At 36.9% G+C, this 22,850-nt stretch overlaps 1 protein-coding gene across 1 annotated transcript in view; it reads right to left on the bottom strand.

The window, feature by feature from the left end:
* CNGB3 (cyclic nucleotide gated channel subunit beta 3) overlaps window positions 1-22,850 on the bottom strand; it is a 92,062-nt gene that overhangs the window by 16,353 nt on the left and 52,859 nt on the right. Inside the window, exons 5-11 of the mRNA XM_085299206.1 lie at window positions 19,133-19,287; window positions 17,592-17,777; window positions 16,757-16,965; window positions 14,819-14,869; window positions 12,701-12,787; window positions 11,015-11,079; window positions 5,502-5,624 (exon numbers count right to left, since the gene is read on the bottom strand). Of these exons, the coding sequence (XP_085155332.1) occupies window positions 5,502-5,624; window positions 11,015-11,079; window positions 12,701-12,787; window positions 14,819-14,869; window positions 16,757-16,965; window positions 17,592-17,777; window positions 19,133-19,287 (876 nt within the window). The remainder of the gene's footprint in view (window positions 1-5,501; window positions 5,625-11,014; window positions 11,080-12,700; window positions 12,788-14,818; window positions 14,870-16,756; window positions 16,966-17,591; window positions 17,778-19,132; window positions 19,288-22,850) is intronic.

Below are 22,850 nucleotides of genomic sequence, written 5' to 3'. Positions count from 1 at the left end.
TGCATCTTCTCTTGTCTGCCCTGAATTTGAGGCTACCAGATCTGCTTGCAGAGTTGAGGCTACATTTTAATTTGGTGACCCCTCACTTCTAACCTTCTCTCATTTTAAGATAGGAATTCCACTCCCATTAATAAATGGTGCAAGTAACAGTTCAATTAGGAGATTAAATTCTATTGCAAATATAAGAAAATGAACTCCCAGTAACAACTAATTCAAATGGGGATTTTTTTCATTTTAAAYCACTTCAAAGTGATTCCAGATCTTCCATTTAAAAGATTAGGCTTTACCAAGCAATTGATTTTGGCTTTTGTCTAGGAAGTCACTTTTCTCCTGGTTTCAGATTCCTGAAATGCAGTAATAATGATCACTTTTACTATAGTTATCTGCTTTTAGATTGTAGCAAATAGAACTGGCAGTTTTATTCAGAGTCCTCCACAAATCAAAAATTTCATTGCCTGTGTGTCATCATGTCACTTTTGCCTGTTGTGTTTGCAAAATAAACAGCTGGATTACACCACTATAATACCCACATTCGAAAACAGGCTTTCACTTATGCATGTTTCCAGCAAAGGATGCGTAAGTGGTGGCCTTATTTCAGAATTCTGTAACATAAATTAATAGCAAGAAAAATCCTCAGATCTGCTTAAGAAAAATTTCATATTTAAGCATAAAATTATGTCCCTACTGCATCTGAGGGGAATCATCAGATAAAGCATATTAATATCATATTMATTCACCACAATTGAGAATGCTGTGGCACTTGAAACATGGAGACTTTATGAATATGGAAGTATAAAGACGGTAGCATTAGTTCTGAGCTAGTAACTACAGGAAATAAAAGTAATTAACAAAGTCCTTAATTCCCAAYGGCCCTGGATGGCAACCTTGTTAAGGTCACCATGATAGACAATATAATCTTGGCTCTGGGAACATCAACAGGGAAACAAAACAGTYCCTCAAAGAACTTCAGGGGGACAGTCTTCTCTGCACCCATGCATGTATAAAATACAAGTTTTTTTCCAGAATCACCCATCCGTTACAAAGGTATAGTTAATACAATGCATTCAACTGATTTTATTTCAAAGGAAACTTTTTGCTGGCAAAGACATGGGATGTTCACTRTCTCCTAGGCACAGGTTTTATATTTTCTCCATTTATTCATTTTTTTGTTTTTATTTTAATTTGAAATAAGAGTTACACAGTTGAAATATAAGGCAGTTTTTTTTTTCCTAAGAATTGAAGAAATGAGATTGTAAATTTTGTTTACAGAAAGCCAGAAAAAAACAAATTCCAATTTCAGTGGTATTAGCAGCTCTGATTCCTATAGTTAAAGTGTCTGGAAACCATCATTGCTTGCCATACAGCTTACTACCCTGCTATAAAATTACTGTTGAAGCAAACAACATGAGACAAGAAAGGGATTTTCTCTCTGTACAACATAGGCGGTATGTTTATCCTTCAGGCAATCAAACTACTAGATTTTTCCCTGAAATAAGTCTGAGGTAGGGAAAAAAAAAGCACTGCACACAAGATACTTGTAATGCTATGCCAATGAAAATATCTTTTTCATAAAAGTCCATTTCAGAATAAGCTAAATTTCTTGCATGGTTTTGGTTAATATAGTTAAATGTTTATGCATATGGCTATCAGATTTTAAGGTGATATGCACACATTAGTTTCAGCCCAGTGAAGCATTAATTCAGGGCTGTCACATTAGACTCCTCTCTGATTACAACTGGGATGGTTATGAAGTGGAGTTAGGAGGTAGCTTTTATGATCTTGTATTCTAATTCCTTCCATCTTGATACCTTTTTTCTTGAGTGACTTATCATCAGTTGATTGTGAGTATGATGGTCTTAAACAGTATAGTGTGAACTACAAAGCTTTTATATATAAAAAAAAGTGTGGTTACAAGTAACAGGTTTGAAACAAATCTGACGTATCTATGAGCTGGGCTGCACATTCAAAGCTCTGCAGGCACAAAACTGCCTCTGTACAGCAAGCTCTGTGAGCACGACGCATCAGACCTACTGCAGGTAAGATGTTTAGCTGGTACGCATGTGTACAGGTCTGCACATACGAGACACTTTTAAGATGYGCTAGCCTTACTGAGTACTGGGCAATGTGTGCCAAAGAAGTACAGCCACTCTAAGCATGCACAGTGACCGTGCAGATGTCTGCTAGGTCTGTGCCCAGAGCAGAAAGGCAAYATGTTACAGAGAAAATTCATTAGGACGCAAAAGGATGTTTTAATGAATAAATTTCAATTTTAATGAATTTTGCAGCCTGCTTGTAGATGACTTGCAAATGGCAGAAATTCATATACTCATAAAACATAAGCAAAGGGAAACAACTTGTAGTGCCTAAYTTTAATGTTGAGCTTAAGGGGTTGGGTGAGGAATTTCAGCTTCCTACACTTAGTTTCCCTTATAAGCAGTGGTTAGAGAGAAAGATAATTCCATGGGACAATTCAGAACAATGACGTTAGTTTCCTGCTTTGAATCGCTTTCTGGAGGATCTGTCCCTTATTCTGAGGAGTTAGGGAAACCAGTCTCTTCYTTAGGTGCCTAAATCAGACCAAAACGGAGTTCATATTGTTCACTTAGCTATAATTRGGAGACCTTTTTAATAGCCTGCTGCTCTGGGCAGGTAAGATCTACAYCTTTGCCACTGTGGCTGTAATGCTATTCTTCTTTATTAGGAGAATCTGAGGTCTGCCTGCCTAACTGTACCAAGCTCATCAGCGCAGTTTTAAGGTTGGGAACGTACTGTGTGGTTAATTTGGTCATGCCGCAGGGTGGTGAAGCTGACTGTCCTCTGCACCTCAGCTTGGTGGCTTTGATTGACGGCTGCCGTAGCAAAGCTTTAAGCCTTTTTGGACTAACGCTTTAGAGTCTGAACACAAGCTGGAAAAGAACACAGCTAGCAATAACTTGCAAAAAAAAAAAAAAAAAAAAAAAAACTACTTCAGTAATTTTGCTTGTGGTTTGAATGCTCTGCTACATCTGTTAGTTATAAATTGAAATTTCACCGGTTAGTATGCCTGTTCAGGAACATGCATACGATAAAACTGATTAAGGAAATTGCTGTATGTATATTCTTCTTTTTAGCCCAGGAAAGGAAAAAATGACCGTAGAAGTGTTGGAATTTTTTAGAACTGTGTTTGGCCATCACCAGCAAGATTTTATGGACACAGTAGGGGTGGTACATAAAACATTAATGCCACTAAATTAGTGCCAGTTCATTTGCTTTGGGTCAATATAATCTGAGATCACTGCAATTTTTTTTTATTCATCAAAATGCTAACTGTCATTTTTAAATTAGCTGATAAACTGTGTTTTTCTTATCCGTGTTCCCATTCTTCTTCTGTCTGCTTCAAATATTGGCAATTCCTTTTGCTGTGTGAAAGGAAATTATGTCTGCGTCACTGTACCATAACACATACTGCAGTTCTGATCACTTTCCAACAGATTTTTCCCTGAGAGTTCTTAGTTCCTGCTTTCCAAAGRGACAAGGATACCTAGAAGTATCTTGTCTAATGTGTTTAAATTCACAGTCAATCTCAGTAAGAACTGATATTTACAAAATGTCTCTATTTCAAAAATCTCCAAATATTCAACAATCAGAAAATATTTAGGGCCTGATTCTATAAGCTCATGCCAAAGACATTTGTTGTTACAAGATACCATGAGATATATTTCATGAGGTGCAGCTCAACATATGATAATGTGTGGGATCCCACGAACATTAGATCATTTATTATTAGTATGAGTTAGGTATAGGCAAAACATTAACTGCATGCATTTACCAACTAATGTCAGGATGAGGCAGATTAATGAGTTAATGAGGCCTGCATGGATATATTAGGATGTGTGTTTTATTTCAACATCTCAGTTTGATGTAGAGTTTGAATTATCAGTTTATCAGTTTATTATTATTTATAATAATACTACCCTAAATCACATATGATTTCTGTGTGATATCATTTGAAAAATTCTTCTGTCTCCTCAGGGGAAAGGTACCATAAAGTATTAAGCAACCTGACCATTGATTGCCTTTGGACACAACTGCATTGTCTGTGATCAAGCTAGCAAATCATTTCTACCAGCTGGTTCCCCCACATGAAATGTAAAATATCCCTGCCCATGAGAAACAGGAAGACTTTTTTTTTGTCTGTTCTCTAGGCTGCTCTGAACAGTAAAATCTTAAAGAGACTGAGTAGGCACCCTACTTTCAGAGTGCTTTTGTGTTTCTCAGACTTAGTTACATTCTTTTTTAATTATGAAGCTAGCGAATGAATATAAGAATGGCATTAATTAAAATGAAAACAGTAGAAATTCATCCCTCATTTTTTTTTTTTTGGCAGATTTATGGAAGTGTTGAGCTTTCAAATAACTATCTGTGTATAACCTTGTATATACTTGTGTGTAATAAGTAGTCCCACTGAGCTCCATGGGCATGCTTAAATGGGTATCTGATTGCACTACTCAAGCTGTGTATTTTTCTGGGGTGTGGAAACTTCAACCATGTCATTTTTCGAGAGAGAACCTAATTATTAAAAAATTGGTGCTACTTTACACAAAACATATTTTACATTCAAAGGCTGTTTTATTTCCCTTCAAAATAGGACTTTACACTTAACTCATGAGGCCTGACAAAATTATAAGCAAAAAGAATATATCTCTAAGCTATTAAAAGAGAAGGGCGAAAAAAATGTTTAAAGGGTGATATCCCCAGTACTATATTATATGTCCCCTTCCAAAGAATGTAATTAATGAACAAATTGAGCTTATAGTCTCTGAAAGAAGTGCAAATATTTTCATGCMGCTGAACCTGCTAGATATATTGCTATGTAATTATGTCCTAAACATGTTATGTTACGACTTTGCTATTTTTTCTTTCTTCCTTTCCATCATTTTAAGGAATGTCTCTTACTTGGCTCCAAACCCATTGCTGTCATGAGGAGATTGTGGAAGAGTGTGCCAATATGCACTCCTTCCCACTGGAGAATTTCTTCACCACATGTTTAAGCGTGACCTTCTCAAAGTCAGCGGGTAGAATTTTTTCAGACCGATCATTGTGGTGTTTAGCGGGAATAAAATACTGCATTTTAATGAAATAATGCTGTGTGGCAGAAAAAAATTCTCCGCCCCTGAGCCCTTGAAGGGATTGCTCTGCTATCCCTCTAACACTTCCCATGGGCATATGTAATCAGTAAGTTTAATTTATGACCCCTGATACTTTCTAAATGTTTAATTAGGTTAATGCTTAGTGCTGACTCATAAAACTATAAAAGCTAAAAGTGAGAAACTGATTATCTACTGCACCTGCCCTCCAAGTATTTGTTACTAATGAAAGCTACTAATTGGCAGTTCCGGTGCTAAAAGTTAGCTCTACAGGCACTTGTAAGAGTAAGGGCTTACCTTGYAAGCAGAGTCATGGGAAAGAAGAGGGAGGCAGGAAGGAGCAAATCAAAGGTCTTTTAGAAGGAAAGGACTTACATGTTTCCTTCTCCATCATACACCCATCTAGTGCTTCCAAGTCCTTCATAGTCTGAAGCCCAGTAATACAGGCACGCATTGATGTGCAAGATAAACAACAAGTATCCAGTTGTCCGAATGACTCTATAAAAGTCAAAAGATTACAAATTGCAGATGACTGAATTCCTGTAGAATAGTTTGTATTTTTCCCTTCTTTTAATATGGAACCCTTTGCTTTTTTGGATCAACAATGTTTATATTAAGCATCCACTAAGTAGTTCTCTACCTGCATTAACTGTGAAAAAAATAGCTGGCAGTTACCTGTCTCTCGTGTTCTTCCAAGGTCAAATAAATAACTTTCCTAGAATGCTTTACACAGGGTCATGCTTCCCTGAGGATTCCATAATCCACTTATTTAACTGCCTATTGAATATTTACRGAAAGGTGAAACTGTTTTAATGAGGCTAGAGGGTACAAATTAATAAGTTCACCAAACTCTTCAAGACAGATTCTAAACTTGTTTTGAACTAAAGCCAAGAAGTGGCTGAGGTCAGAAATGAACTGCTTTACAAGAGCTGTGTTAGAAAGCCTTCTGTAGATCTGGTAAATAGTACGATTTAGTGACTAYAGCAGGATTTGTATTATTCTTAATCCCAGCTCTTATGCTTTGGGCCAATCCTTCAAAGAATGCCAATGATCAACTACTTAAGCACCAGGCAGCTTTCTGTTTAATGCAATAACGATCTCATTRTGTTTCCTGTGTGCAAACCAGGGAGATCAAAAGAAAAGATCTCTTGGATTCAGCACTCCATTCAAGTATTCATGTAGCTGAGGGACAAGTAAGCAGGAAAACTACCAGGACTTGCCTACACACTGAGAGGCTGGTCTGTAAGTTTATCTGCTGCAAATGAAATGCATAGTAACTGAGAGAGTGGTCATATGAAAATTTAATATCTTGGTAAGACCTATAAACTAGGTTAATGGGAGATAATGTGGCTTTATTTGCTTCTGTATTATGCACTACTTTGCTGGTTCTTCAGCTGCCCTCCTTTGCACCTCCATGTCATTGAGCAATCTCGTACATGTACTCTTCYTCTTCAGCATGCTGAGAGATGGATGCCACTGTTTAAATGTTGGTATGTCTCCAGGACTAGTCTGTTCAGGGTTGCAAGCTGCTGAGAACAGCAAACAGCCAATATGAGCCAATAATTTGGTAATACTGACTGTGCTAGGTCCTGTGCATGTGCTTGAATCCATGCAGGTGGGCTCCTGATGTCTGAGAAGAGTAAAGTTTCTAGAAGCCCTTCCTACAATATATGTTTCTAGGCACATGCTGACTCTACCATAACGGGTAGACTTGATGTAGTAAGTTTTATTAGCTCTCTTCYSACATGCTTGATCTAGTGAGTTTGAGAAGAGACTCCATCCAGGTTCATATACTTGCTGTGTGCAGTATTTATCTTGCCGTAATCCAACGCATAGCAGTGAACCTTTTTTTGACRCCTTATAACTCAAAAGGACTTCATATCAGAAATGCAGGTCAAAATAACATTGTTACTTTGAAAGAAAATGCACTGGTTTGTATAAACTGCCTCATTTCTTATTTTATATTTCTTAGCTCCCATTTCCAGTTGTCTTCTGTACAGCTATTTCTCCATTTGTTCTCTTTCCCTCTCCTTTCTCTAATGTCTTTTGATAAGCCAATTAAACAAAAACTTTGCCATAAAAATGCTTTTAGTGATGACTGCCTCATGAACTGAGAACTCAGTGTTTTCTGAAGTATATTTTAAARTATCCGATCAGAGCATAACATGAAATATTTAATAGATTTTTTTTCAAATACAAAGTATGACATTTGGTAGCACAGAAGTATTTTTTGCATTTTTTTCAACTGCATGCCCTAGCAGTGCACTGATGGAAAAGCCTGCAGATGATAAAGCACCAATAACGTTAACCTCATATTTGCTCAGTAATATTGAAGTCCACATGCTTCACCACGGTTCTTCAGTATATCATCAGGGAGATATGAAAKTGCATTATAGTTATAGAAAGTGTTYTATTTCACACATTTCAGGTTTCTGGCCTCTTAAGAGGATGAGGTAGAAAATGGATTCACTTCATAATAGCGTTCACACCTCTGCACATGGTTAATACTGGAAAAAGCAAATGGTTTGATGTGACCAGGAAGCAAAGACACAAGCAGCARTTCTTAGTGGTGGCACTCAACCAATACCATGCTACAAAGCTGTCCAAATCAACACAGCAGAACAGCTTTGCAGAGAAGCTGGCCCTGTTTTGCAGTTACTCCAAACATTAGGCAGGACCAGTGAGATCTTGCTGTGCATGTCTTAGCCTTTCTCAATGAGCTCTTTCTCTTTTCTTGCTACACAGATCAACACTACATCTCTCAAAGACATACACATCCCTTTCTCAGTCACTTTAGACAATCATTTCCCATTCCACACCTCTATRTAGTGTGAAACTCTACTTCTTCAAGACTGCCTATCAAGGCCAGTCAATGGATTTGCTTGTTTGCTCCCTTTTCTTTGAAAGCCTTGTGTAGCACAACATCATTGTTACATGCAAGYTAATTGCTTGATTTAAAACCATCTTGCTTAATAATCCATATCTTGCAGTACCCATTGCAAATATTACAGGAGATACAGAAAAGTTGTTAGAAATAARAGTGTTACCCAAAACATGAGGAAAAATACTTGTTAATTTCCTTATTTAAAACAAAATAYGTTTCTAAGCAAAACAGACCTTTAAGGACATTGATTTTTTTTGACTACCRAATATTTGGAAGACAATAGAAAAAGAGTGGAACAAAAGATGAATTTGGGGCAGATTTCTACCTGTTTCCTTGAAGCTAGACTGAAGTGGGGWTTAACACTGAGAAAGAGAAGAACCAGAAGCAGATTACAGAGAAAGAGCTATCCTTGATCAGGAAAAGGAGCAGTGCTGTAGGACACAGTAGGATAAAAGACACAATAGGGCAAGAGAGATGCATGGTGCTTCATCCGCATTTTGCTTCCTCCTCCTTTGTAAATCATCACATGCTAAGCCTAAAGACTTCCCCTTTCAGCCTCCTGTTGTGACTATGTCAGCAGTACAGCTCCAAATACACCTTTAATCTTCATCTCTTCACTCACATCTAACACAACTCCTTTCCACAGACCACTGGAAGAAAAAGTTCACTCTTGATCTCTCCAGTCCTCTTATTTCTTTCRTTACAGGCTTGCAACAAAATCCTTGCCTTGATCGACGATTGCTTCAAAAGCTGAGGAACAACGCTGTATTATCTGGTGCTAATCTGAGACAATATCCTCCAGGAACAGCTAGTCTATGTTGTCATCCTTGTCCCCATCCTTCCTCTGCAGCTGCAGGTGGACTTACTGCTACTCCTAGTAGTTTTGCAGTGCTTTTGCACTGCAAAAACAATCTGTTGCTGTGATAGTTTGCTTACAAAGCTGCTTGACAGTGAGATGTCAAATACTGTTATCTGTAGTAACCAGCTGTACAGAGAGGAGTTCTTTCATCTATAGTTGAAAATGATGTTGGCTAGCCAAAAGAAGGATTGCATGATGAAAAGAATCATTGGATTTTATGAACTAGCAATTATTTTTGGCTTATTTTGGCTTTGGCATCCAATAAAATCTCACTGTGCATAGATCCCAGTTACAGTCAATACCAGCCCATTTTGATGACTACTTAATGCAGAGGAAGTTCAAACTATGTGGAAGTTCAAACAATGATTTTTACTGGATCTACAGCCAGCTACATCTGTGAAGGTGGTTAGATCATAGTATTTGGTATGCTCATATAATCATGCTTCAGTTTGTAGGAACTAAACCTGTTCTCATAGAAGCCACCTCTGACTGACTTGCCCAGCCATAGACATACAATCTCTTCCAGATAGGATGAATTGCCTTTAAACTCAGACACCTAAATATTTTTTTTCCATTTTTTTGAAACAAAAAGGGGAGAAAGTTGAGTAATATAATCACAGATGAGAGATGAATAGCATAAATAAGAAGAGTAAATAAGTCACAAGCTAGTTTTCGGAGTATTGACTCAGAATAAAAGATTCATGGGTTCAAAATCCATGTCCACGGTAATTGGATAATCATAGGTATATGAAAACGCTTTGTTCTCCAGTTGCCTCTTTATAAAAGAGAATCTCAATATGTTGTGAGTATATCTGTGTGGGCTCAGGCTTGCTGTCACACTACACTGGAGAATGCTTAACTGAGAACCTATTTCATGCCTTCTGGGTCCTGTACTTGAACTAAAGTTCCCTTAGAAACATCAGGCAGGAGTTCAAACCGCTTCATATCAACCAGCTAAAACCAGGCTGTTTGTTGGGAACTTAAGCACCACAAGATTAAGMAACAGAAGAGAATTATTTTTTATGATTGGCCACATGGAATCAAATGGGTAAACAATTGCTGGAGTATGTTTAAAGATCTAGCTTTTATTTACTCTAAGTACAAGTCACTTACCTTTTCTGTATCCATTTTGCTATCTGCAATACTAAAACTAGATTTATTACACCTTAGGCACCTATACCATATGGTGCTAYCCAATCCATGATACTATTGCTAAATAGGATTAAAAAAATAAAAATAAGAAAGAGTAATTAGGAAGAAATTACAAAGTATAAGTGAAACAAAGAAGAAAACTCATTCTTTTTAATGAGATTAGAAATTGGAGAAAATAGTAAGCCAGTGATTTAGAAATAAAAAGCAATTTCCCCATGTTGTGGAAATTACAATGAAACCTGTTCTTGTAACAACAAGAGAGAAAAATCTTAAATAAGTGAGAAGAGATGGCAACATAAAAATAGTGTTTGTGGAGGTTAGCAAATCAGAAACACTTTAGATGAAATTTCAAACTTCTAAGTTTTGTTTTATTAGCAAGTATCAGAAAATACAAACTAGATGYTTTCCTTTACAAATTTAACTACAGTTTCTAAATCTTATAAACTGTTTCATTTGCAGCATATAAATCCCAAGTCTGCAAGTTAAGTGCAATAATATCTGGAACAGAATAAGGTGATAAAGCACAGATTCCTGTTGCTGTTGCAGCAGCACGCAGGAGCAATACATGCCTTTGAACTGGAACAGGGGACAAATAAGTATTGCACACGACAAACCAGAGTTGACAATGATTTGACACTGCAGTGAACAACTTTAAGAAACTGTCATTTATCTCTTCTTCATTAAAGAAACTTATGTCTGATACTTTTGATTAGTTAAATTTGACAGTATTCTCAATTTGATATAACCTGAAAGTAGCCTTTATGCTCAAACAGGCCAACTGAACTGAACAGGATTTCATAGATGAGTGAGATGCCACATTTATTATTTGCAAGATTACAATAAAGACAAAGAGATATTTTTTAAAAAAATCAAAAAACGATCAGTTAAAGGTTTATCATATTCAGTCCAATGTTTGACTGACAACTCAATGGATCAAGTGAAAGACATTCTGTGCCAAGCTTTGCACGCCACAGGGGTTTACTGAGCACRTACCTGTAGATGTATGCTTTATCCAGGACAGCTTCCAACCGATCATTAAACTCAAAGAATGTGTTATGCTGAATGGAAAACAAATGAAAGTAATCCAACCACGATTCTTTGCTAAAGAGATTTTTCTAATAGTCSTGACACTAGTTCACATATACATTTTGAAAGCAAAGAATTTTTCAGCAGTCTGACTTTCTTTAAACATTAAAGGTAGACTGCAAAGCAAAGATGAAAATTTAAATAAATATTTTTTTGGGTGTTGATTGACCCATTAAGCTGATTATGGAGATAACCCTCCTCTTTCAGTCAGACTGCTGCTGATGAATGACTTTGCTTCCTTAAATGTATATATTTGTGTGGGCAATTTTATCAGAGAAAATTACACAGATAAAAATCCCTTTTTTCTCATTCTACAAGTCCAGTAATTCTCTAGTTAGTGACATTTATCAGCAACCACATATTAGACTGTGTCATGTAGTAACACTTGCTGCTGTACTGAATCTCTCCCATTAATAATTTCTATTTTACTTGTAGTGTTAGCTCTTAATATTCCCATGTGCCTTTTCTTTGTTTCTGTGCCGTACACGTCTGCTTCCCTCATACTGGGTTCTGCTTCACTTTTCATTTTCTCATACTGCTTTGGTTCTGATTTGTGGAAGTTTGGAGTTTTGTTTAAAGCTGAACTGAAAACTATCGTCATTTTATTCTCAGAATTCTTGTTCCTCCCTTCATCCTTAGCTGAAAGTCAATTCTTTATGTGACTCAGCAACATATTGTTCTATATCGAGCATAATTTCTTAAATGGTTGGTAAATAAAACAGACTCTCTCATTGTTACACGTTCCTATCAGTAAGTGCTTTGGATGTGCACACACTTTATTTTGCAAGTGATTCATGCAGAGGCAGTTTTTCAAAAGAAGAAAGAACAAAAATACATGGATGCTTGATAGCGTTTAGCTTTTAACCTGTGCAAAGTAATGAGGTGGAGCCTACTGTATCCTGGAGAATTCAGCTAGAGACCATGGTTGCATGCGGGGAACATGTTTAGCCACAGAGCAGCCTGCAAGGTAGCGAGGAATGGAGGGAGAGAGCTGTTGTCCTTCCCCTGCACAGCCCCTCGGTTGCACACTCTATTGCCTATCCTTGGATTCAACAACAAAAGTGGGTTTGGGCTTATTAAATATAGTGTGCACAGTTTATATTGTCCTTACAATTCCCTCCTTTACTTTTAAGCAGCTGCCATCGAGGTGCTTAATGTCACCAGAAGGGGTTATGCTGACAGAAGGTGAAGGGGGGCAGAAGGGGAAATAGAAGGGCAAAATATATTGGCATTACTTAGTGATCTTAACTAGTTTTAAATTAATGTTTTTGATCTTTGAAAATTAAATAGGTAATTTAAGATTAAATTAATTTATGTCATGGAAGTATAACAGTCTTAATCACAAAATATCTTTTTAAAATACAAAGAAAATAAAATCAAAAGACAAATATAGAAGAAGGACTTAAACTACCTGGACTATATCTGATACTTGTTTATAGTTTACTTACTGATGTTGTAGCTTAGACCTTCAAAATTTTAAAACATAATTTTCAACTTCAGAATTCCTTAATCCTATATATTATAAACAACTTTCCACTCGATTTTAAAAGCATTTGTGTGTGGTTAGCCATCCATCACAAACACAGATCTTACCTTTAACATCCTATTTGCTCTAAATGCTGGGTTAAATCCAAAGAAGATGTATAAAATTTCAAACGGCAATACTGATATCACATCAAGCTGTTGAAGAGCAGAAGTCAATTTAAACTTCACAAAAATCATAATGCTGTTACTTGCTGTCAGAAACCCACTTAGATTGAATCACGATTGAGCATCAACACTGAACAGTCAGCATGCTATGCCCGTAATTTTCAAGGTACTGGCAGGCAAAATTATCTCTTTGAAAACGTCAACAGCTTTGCTCTGTTCTACTTTAATTCCCTTTTGTCTGAGATTTTTATCTATTTCATGGGGATTATGATTAAGAGTATCTCAGATATTTGACTATTATTGCATTGTTCTTTCAGTTATGGTTCTGTCGAGACGAAAATGTGCTCTGGTATGTGTATGGCTGCTGAGTGGAGGTGGGGAAAGCACTCCACAAGCGCTTCTTAGCAGTCATATGGCTTTTAAAGCCAGGTTCCCTAAAGCAATCTAGGGAAACATGACAAATTAGACTCCTTGCTTCCAATCTGCACCAGCCATGTAGTGCATACAATAGTAGTGCATACATCATAGTCTCATGGAACCTTTTTTAACCTTTTTTTAAAAAATATATTGTCTTTTTTTTTTTTTTTTTTTTTTTTTTTTTTTTTACATTTGGATGCTTCTCCTGTCCATATCACTAACATTTGCAGCATCTTCTAGCAGTCCAGTAATCAATCATGTGATTACTTTTTTTCTTTTTTTATCTGCCTACGCTATTCTTTCCAGGAACACTGTGGACAGAAGGAAAGCTGTAGGAAACTTGGCTTTGCCTTTTAATGTTTCACATCCTGCAACACCTTGATTTGTTGTTGCTGACATGATTTGGGAATGAAAGAGGGATGTGGAACTGAAGGCTTTACCTCACTGTCATCAGAAATGCCTCTACCCTGATAGACACAACTCATGTTGGCAGCAACCAAGCCTGCAACACTACTCTTTGACTCTATGCAGATAAGACCCAGTTAATACCCAAACTCTGTAAAACAAGACAAAAAAAAATCAACAACAACAACAAAAAATCTTCTTATGACCTCTTTCAGACATATGTCTAAGGGGAGGCAAAATTTAGTCAGAAATGTTTTAATATCAGTTACTGCTAATCAGTACTTAATTATATGACAGATTCCCAAATTATATCTATATCTTGCCTAGTAAGAACACTTAAGTCCCATTAGTTTCTGTAGAAATCAAGAGTACTAAACATATTGCAAGAGGAAACCTAAAATGAAAGCAGATACATCTATTTAATCCTCTTGATCTGAGCTTGACTCTCTCTCCAGCTCATTTGCCTGTAGCTGCTTACTTGGGCTTTGATTCCTGACAGCACTTTTGCATAGCTTAACTTCAAGCATGCAAACAGTCAATCACATATAGACAAATTTTATCTGAAAAAAGACAAGTGCAAGAGTATGCACAGAAGGAGGGGCAAAGATCATAGTTTAAAAGATGCGGGCTCTGTGTCACAGAGATGTATGGTTACCAGAACTTCAGTAGAGTGCCTGTCCTCTGTCAGCAAAAACAGTATTTAGGGATAAAATGAGCAATTTTCCTAAAAGAAATGCATCTTTGTTTTTATATAGTGCAATGAGCATCAAAAACTTGGTTTGATTTTTTTTATTTACCTATGTGAGCAATGACATGTTCATTGCCTCAGTGTACTTCCTAGAGTTCACCAAACAGAATTATCATCTATTTTTTAAATTGTTAATTTTGTTTAATGAATCTCTGACAAGCTGTGCTGTTACCTTTCAGTGCGTATGGGGATGACCTCACTCTGCAAGAAAYGCATCAAGAATTTAAATAATTTATCCAACTATTTTACCCAACTATTATTGYTTAAAATTAATATTTACAGTTGTGTTTAAAATTATTCTATTTTATAACTAAACACTGTTTASGAAGATGGCAACAGTAGCTTCAGCTGGTGAGAATTGACATGTCATATGCCTTCTGGTGCCTTTCTTAAATCAAGAATGATTTTGGKGAATGGAAGAACCGTGTGGAACCCCACGGCCCGAACGCAAAGCTGTGAAATATGACTACAGTAACACGGAGTCTACCTACCCGAAACTTCATGGAGCTGTGATAGAATTTCTTCATTTCCACTTTGTCTGACTACAGCAACAATGAAAGGAGAGAAAAGCATAGTTAAGAACAATATGTCAGCAATGAGGGCTGCTAATGTGCAATAACAGCACTCTTCTGATAATGGGGATGATAACAGTTATATTAATAATGGTCTAAAAGCATGAATGGAGAAATACCTGTAGGAAGAAGTAACACTTTCTATTAGACCAGTCTATATAAGACCAGCCTGTATGAAATCTGCTTGTAAAAACAAGGTTTGGGGTTTGTATGTTTTTTTCCAAGCCTGTCTGGTCTACTAGAGTATGTTGCACTTTCCCACAAGTCTTCCCTTCCCTCTTGAGATCCCCCTACAGGTTGGTGCTTGACCCAGCATCCTTCCTCTTCAGGGTCAAAAACTCCTTTTGACTTCAGTGGTTCCAGGAAAAACACTAACAATATTTCTGATAGTGCTGTACAAAATTAGCTCACTGGAAGCTAAATGAATGTGCTATCATTAGCATTTTAATAATCAACACTGCATTCATTAGAAATGATTAGCTATTTATTTGGAAATTGCTCTCCATGGGAACTGATGCGAGTACCTTAATAAGAAAGGCTAATCACAAGTATAGAAAGAAATGTATCTATTATTATACTTACTGTGTTTATACCAGGGACACTTTAAAAATAGCTTTAAAATCATAAGGATATTTCCAGGCCAACTTTTCATTGTTATCATTTTAAGTATTAAAATAAATGCGGGAGATCAGGCTGCAGATGATCTCTTCAAGCACTAAAATCTATGAATCTTACAAATAGCTTCAAGTGAAATAAAAAAATAAATTTCCTATGTCAGACTTTTAACCTTGTTCATAAACCTTGACTTTTGTGAGATTTAGGCAAGATTGTCAGTTACTGAATGGTTTGGCAGGGAAAAAATACATTATACTGCACTGCATTTTAATATCTACTCGAACTACATTTATATAGTCCTGTTGGAGATCCCTGTGTAAAGGTACTCATACTGTGTAAAACATTTCATTAAAAGCACTGAACTAAAGCTAGTTCCAAATTACCCCTGAGAATAYATAATTTTGAATCTTCTGTCTGTTGGGCACAGTACTGTCATATTGAAATTACCTACACTCATTTTTTTGCACATTAGGTTTTCTTCACTAGACTTTAAAGAAGCAAAGGTTAGGAATTTTCTAAAGAAAAGTCAATGTTCTAGATGCCCTTGTGATATGCTAAGGAAAAGCTTTGAACTTTTTTAGACACTTGATTAGAATTTGATTTTGTGTTATTATATAAAAATATAACAAAAATGTTAGTAAAATTWAAAATGAATGTATCACAAAATAAAATGTCTCAAATAAATGGTTTTTAAGTATCTTGAAATTACAGGGATTTTCTCTGATTTTGGCAAAAAAACACAGATCTCACAATCTATAAGAAAATATTCATCTCTGGCCCAGCCCTGGTGGAATATGTCCTGTCTTCAGCTACAATTTCTCTACAAAATGAATGGAAAACTACAAACTTCAGACATGTATACTAACGYATAGAGATGTGTATGAGTATGTATTCATATAACCCTTGATTTCAGTGAAGCTGCATCAACGTATTCCTGCTGAGAGAGTTCTATGTCTGTTCTGATTGCTCTCATCTCTTATTGTTAAATCTTTTTCTTTTTTAAGGACTTTTGGACTTTTGTGTCTAGATTTGCAAGACTCATGCAGAATATAGACACTGTTTCCTTCTTCCAAAACAGAATCRTCAGAGGTCAGTGAGGAAGAATATAGATATACTTTGATAAATAAAAATTTACATGGATGTGACATGGTAGGCAAGAATGTATCGAGGAGTTTAAGGAATTTTTATAATGCACTTCAAATCCCAACTACTACCTGTGGAAACCCTACTTCCAATACTTACTATTATATCTCCGCCTTTTAAAAATTGCACTCGGGGCTGGAAAACCAGCAGGTCACACAGGTAGCAGATATCACAAATGATGTCTATGACAAGCCAATATATCATATTACTTGGGGTTTGATACGGAAACACAAAGCGCAGGGGAATAAACCAGCAGTTCCAGTTGTAGGCGATTGTCACAATCATGAGCCACGCTACATAWCGACGATCTGGAAGACAAAACAGTGAATCGGCAGGCATGAAATCAGAACCTTTTCTCATTCTTTTAGACATAACTAGTCTAGAGCAATGCCTGGGAACTTTTCGCTCCAGAGCAATCTATCATTCTCCCTCTTTTAATGGCACAGGCTCCTAAAGTGATATATGTTGGGTCTGAGAGTCATACACAGAGTTCGCGAACGGGAAAAAAGGAAGGATTTATGAGTGAATACAGAATTTAACCCATTGGAAGGAACTCCATTTTTCACACTGTTTGCGTTGCTTGGAAGGACCACAGGCGCATGCTAGAAGTGTCAGACGGATTATTTGKCACTTACAAATGGGACAAATTGCAGCTCAAGCATCAGAAGACTTCWGGGTTTTAATTGTGATCATTTTACCTACCAGCTTCGGGGCACTGGAGAAATTGCTCATACAGATTTCTGTGCCTTTACTACTACTGTTAGCTTTCATGTTAGCTTTGATGGTTTGGACCGAACGTTCTTTCAGGCAGAGTCTCTGTTTCCCTCTGTGTTGCACACCAGCACATGGGTCTAAGGGGGCTTGCAGGTACTGTGTAGTGATAAGTCATTTCATTACTCCTTTAGCACATGCTATTGCATGGCTTTTAATTTACCTGTGTATGAGTCTATGCTGTCTGGTAGCTGCAGATATGCCTTGTATTTTTTCAGTGGAGGTTTTTTGAATTTACAGCACAGCATGTCACAGTAATGATCCTCCTCTGGCTTTGCTTCTGCTTCATCTTTCTTTTCTTCTTTCTTTTCTTCTTTTGGTGGAGGTGGAGGCTTCTTTTTTGATGGTGCTAACAACATAAGAACGTCACAAAAGGTAAYGTTTTAAAAATGGCTCAGTTACTATGCCCAGTTTCAACACATGCAAGAGCCTCAGCAGGCTAAAAATGCTAGTAAAACATTTGGCAGTGACTGCAACTAAAATTCATTATAATACGAAATGCATTAGAAAACAGATTAGAGAATAAAATCACCACTGATATAATCACGCACATCTGCTGTCACTAACACGGCACTTCATGCTCCACAGTGAAATATATATACTTATATTAGTGTATTTCCTTAGACAGTACACACGACYGATGCCATAGAAGACTGACAAGCCGCAAGGTAACCAGCATTCATTAATGTGCCTGGGCATTTCTTCTTACTTGACAGTTGTAAGTAAAACTAATAGGAAGCCTGTGGTTTTGTAAGTTTGTAGGCTTGTAACAGCCGCGTGTTACTCCTTTGAGACCGGTTTTTCCAACTTTGTGCTGGATAACTTTGTCTACACATTGCTCCAATTTATTTTCATGGCTTTACCTCTGAGTAGGATACACAGTCTTAGCCATAAATTGGAAAATTGTGCCTATACTGATTTAGAAAATAAAGATTACAAGTTCTACAGAGGGGGCAAAATAGGTAAATTAGCAAAATAATTTACAAAAATGGAATTTCTTTATCAGTTGGTACAGTTTATCATACTTTAGGGACTATTTTTTCTAGCTTATTAAAATTCAGGTAAATGACAGGCTGCTTCTGAAAAAATAGCAGAGTATAAAATCCCCACGTTCAATCTCTTGTGAAAAGGAAAAAAAATCAAATTTCCTCTAAAGAGGAAGAACATCACATGTTGTTTGATGTTTCATATGTTGTCAAAGATATGTTTAATTAATTTCAGATGAATTTACACTATCCAAATCATGGACTTGGTTTGTCTGGGAGATTACTGCCATAGATTAAACTTTATTTACTTTTATACAACAAATCTAATCTCTGAGTCATTTTATATAATTTAAAATAGTGCCTAGGTATACAGATTCATGGGGATGAATCTATATTGCTAAAAAACACATATGTGTCTTAGAAGCAAATATAAGTGACTATTTGACAGGGATGGTTCTAGACATTGTCCCAAATTTCGCTCTAAAATTCTTGAAGAGGTTCAAAGGGAGTTTTACCTACAGAGCTGCTTTACTGTAGCCTGTTATGGAAAAATTGACTTCCACAGGCACAAAGTGATTTATTTCAGTGGATGAGCATCTGACATCCTATGCTATACTTATCTGAAAATTTTATTCCAGCATATTTTTTCTCATCAAAGAATTTTCATCTTTACATTCATCAAATGAACAGCTACTTCTTGCATTCTAAAACCACTTACAAGCTGTCGGACTGCCTTCAGGCGAGGACAGCACTGGATCTTTCAGCTTTTCTTTGTAGACAGTTGTTCTCTCCCGCATTTTTCTGACGATCTCTTGAAGTTGACCATTGGCATACTCATTTGTTAGGAAAGCTTGAGGTGGTGTCTTCTGTGTGCTAATTAAAGCAAAAGGAAAAAAAAAAAACAAAAGCTTGATATACTGGAAAGCAATGGAAGAAAACGGTGCTACAATATGAGCAGAAGTCAGACATTAAGACTGCATCTCTTGTAAATTTACTGTAATTTTTATTGCTTATTTGTAAATACAATACATTCACAATACAATATTATTTACAATAAATTGTAAATGAGATGACTGTAATTTGTCTGCTGTTACTTTCTGCTTATATCAATTGATCATTGCTGGCTATGTGCAGCAGCCTACATGATATTTATGAAGACGCAGTCAGGATGCCCCATGCCTACTGCCTACTTCACTAGTAACTTCCTACTTGTAATTCTCACCAAGTCCTAGTTTAGCTTTGTAAGGCCTAGAGCTTAACATATGTATTGGCTGAGAGAAAAGGTATGCTCTTCTGTTCTAAGCAATAAAATATGGTTATCATCATGTGGTGATGTGCATGTATCTAATATCTACGATTATGTAGATGAGATGTTTAGGAGACCCAAGCAGCTGGCAGCTCGGCCATGCGTTTGGACTACTTCTATGTGGAGACAAGAACATGAGGTAAAGAGCATGTGCCCAACTCCAGATGTGGAGTCCAGATGTGAATGTRCTACATTTGGATGTAAGATTTGGGAAGTGTTTCTTAGCATGATTTTTTGCCTTAGAGAATCAGAAAAAGATTTGTTRCTCCATAAAATAATTCTAATTTGGAAATGTATCAGAAATTAAACAAAAATTATGGTTTCTGTAAAAYTGAATTGTGGTTCCTTTTTATGAAGTATACAGTTATGAAAATCAAAATTGTTAATAAGCATAAAAACTAATTTATGACCACATTATATAATGGTAATAAAGCTTCACACACATATAACTGGCTAGCAGTTCTTGCTGCTATCCTAAATAAGATTAAAATGTTACTGTGCAATGGCATAACTGAAGCATCAGATCTTGATCGTGATGCTAAGCAACTGGTTTGCTGATCTGTAGAAGAGCTCACAGGACCCACCACTGGCAAAATTAGCTTGATAGCAACAGCTGATAAGACTATGAGTGCAAAGACGTATGTGAATGGAGCACCCAAAACTGTCTGAGAGGATGTTTGCCCCAGACTGATCCTGCTAAAAAGGATGATGATCATTGGCTGCATTGCACGGTAATCATGGAATTACAAAGAGACTTTTGAAACAAAAGAATCAACRTGAGTAGAAGTATAAAGAAAATATGAAAATCTATTATACTGGGGAGAGACCTTGTGGTGGAAAGCGTGAAACTYAGTTTGATCCTGCCAGAAGTGGCCCCATGGCATCCAGGGCTCTGTCTGGGCCTGGCAGTGGCACCTCTGGAGTGTCCATGCCCTGGTGTGTCACCCACAGCTGCAGTTCCTCAGGGTGTCCTCACCCCAGCATGGGTCCCCTGCCACCATGATCCTTTTTGTGGTGCCTCCCTTATGTGGCTGTGGCTTTGGCAGGTGATGGGTGCTCACAGTGGTGTCAGAGCCAGCTGGCCCCACTGTGACCCACGTCGGGTACATCATGGTCCCTCCATGCTGGTCACAACTGCTGCCCCAGCTGTGAAAACTCTGCCATTTTTGCACCATACATCAAGTAGAAAGGAGAATTGTTTTTCCTTTCTTAAAGATTTTTGACTTTCTGTCTCAGATATCATAGGATGTAGATGTTACAATGAGAAAAGCAGCAAAGCAAGAGTGAAGTGGGCTTGAAATGTCAAACTTCTTGAGAAAACCTTCCTAAAAGTAAGAAAAGAAAAGCAATATGACAGCACCCTTGATAGGGAAGAAGTGAAAAACACTGCTTGGTGATCTTTGAAAAAGCACTATATCCCCTCAGGACTTAAAACTGCTTCAGTGATCCTAACAGAAGGAGCTGTAATTAAAAGAGGAGAGTGTGGGAAAGGGATGCGTGCAGCTTTTTGAGCAGCATAGCTTTTATGAGAMACAACACATATCACAGTGCCTAAGGAAGTGTAAGTTAAGGATGTGAAAATCCATCAAAAATAAAGTATTGGAGCAAATAAAGCTAAACCATTAGGAGAAGAAACAGCAGAAATCTGGAAGTATGTACTTAGCATTCCTCTAGTTTAAGCTTTCTCTGTTTTTTTACTTCTTAAAACTCCCCCAACCAGAGATTAATCAGACAACTCTGATATACTTTGCAATCTCATCACAATTTCTTTTACCTATTCCCTTTTCTCTGACCATCTGTGATGCAATTAAATCCTTTCTTGTTTTGAGCTATCGTGTCACAATTAGTCTTTCAGTTTCTATGCAAAGAATTTCAAATAATTCTTACTCTAGCTTTTTGCTATATTTATTCAGGTCATTAACTATTTTATAATAAAATGAAATTATCACAAATGTCCTGTCAAAGGCTCCTTCTTCTATCCTTATGGGATAAGCCAAAATATGTGTGACATTTTTTTGTTATTCATAGCCTTTCCAACACAAAATTAAGTCTCCTCTATTACGAATTTGTTGCTTTATTGTTACTGTATAGGCTGATGCAGCTAGAAACATTTCGCTTCTTGGTACTGCTTTGAAGCTAYGTGAATCTAATTAAAGTTGTATGCTCTATAGTTGATGAGAAATTGATTTTACTTGCCCTACTTTCCACTTGSTTTGCATTATCTCCTCCTCTATTATTTTCTACTAAATAAATGCTTACCTTAGGTTTTCTATGGCTAGTGGAAATGGAAGAGGCTGGATGTTGCAAACGGCTTACTTGAAGGTGTGTATAATCCATGTACTCTGTGTGGAGCTGCACTTTAACTTGTCTCAGCGAATGAAACTTATTCAAATGGCACTCCATCTCTCATGCTAAGTGCTGCTTTACCATGATTAGGTGACTCCAGTGCCGTGCACCTGGCTTGAAGTGCATGCAGGACTCGGTGGGATTTGAGGTCCGGCTCTGCATCCCCTACTGRGTCTGAAAGCATCCTGCTGACCAAGATGCTTTCCTCTTTTGCTCTTCTTTCTGTATTCAGAGGAGCTTCTTTCACTATGTGTGCAGTTTTTCCACGTGGCAAACTTCAGATTAGCTCTATCAAAGTATGTTTTATAACATTCTTTATTTCAACTGTGAGAAAACATATTTCATAAATGTATGCTGCTATCTGAAAAAATCCATAACACTTTTTGCTGAATTCAGTTACAATTCTTCTTTCTGCAGCACTTAATAAAAATCTGCCTGTGTACCTACAAATAAAATTCTTCATCTTGCAGTAGAGATTTTAATGCTTTTATTGGGCACTAACATTATGATTTATGATCATATTTACAACCTGTGTTTTGAACAAATAATTTGCAGTCTTTAATAAATTATGTAAAACTCCTCATCCAAATAATCAGTTTGCAGAAGGACATGACAATGCATAGCTATAAAACTGTCCATAAAACATGGTGGTATAGATGAGAAAGATTTCAGTGTGATTGCAGAATGTAGTTCTAGGCTTCAGTGAAAGGTCTTGATTCAGACACATGCCCAATATGCTGTGATAATCCTGGTGTGGGTATAGTTTGGAGACTCGAACCCTGTG

The sequence above is a fragment of the Rhea americana genome, unplaced genomic scaffold, assembly GCF_003343005.1.
Source record: "Rhea americana isolate MKP2758 unplaced genomic scaffold, rheAme1 scaffold_0, whole genome shotgun sequence".
NCBI lineage: Eukaryota > Metazoa > Chordata > Aves > Rheiformes > Rheidae > Rhea > Rhea americana.
The sequence above is the reverse complement of the archived record's forward strand: the minus strand, read 5'-3'. Positions and strand labels throughout refer to the sequence as shown.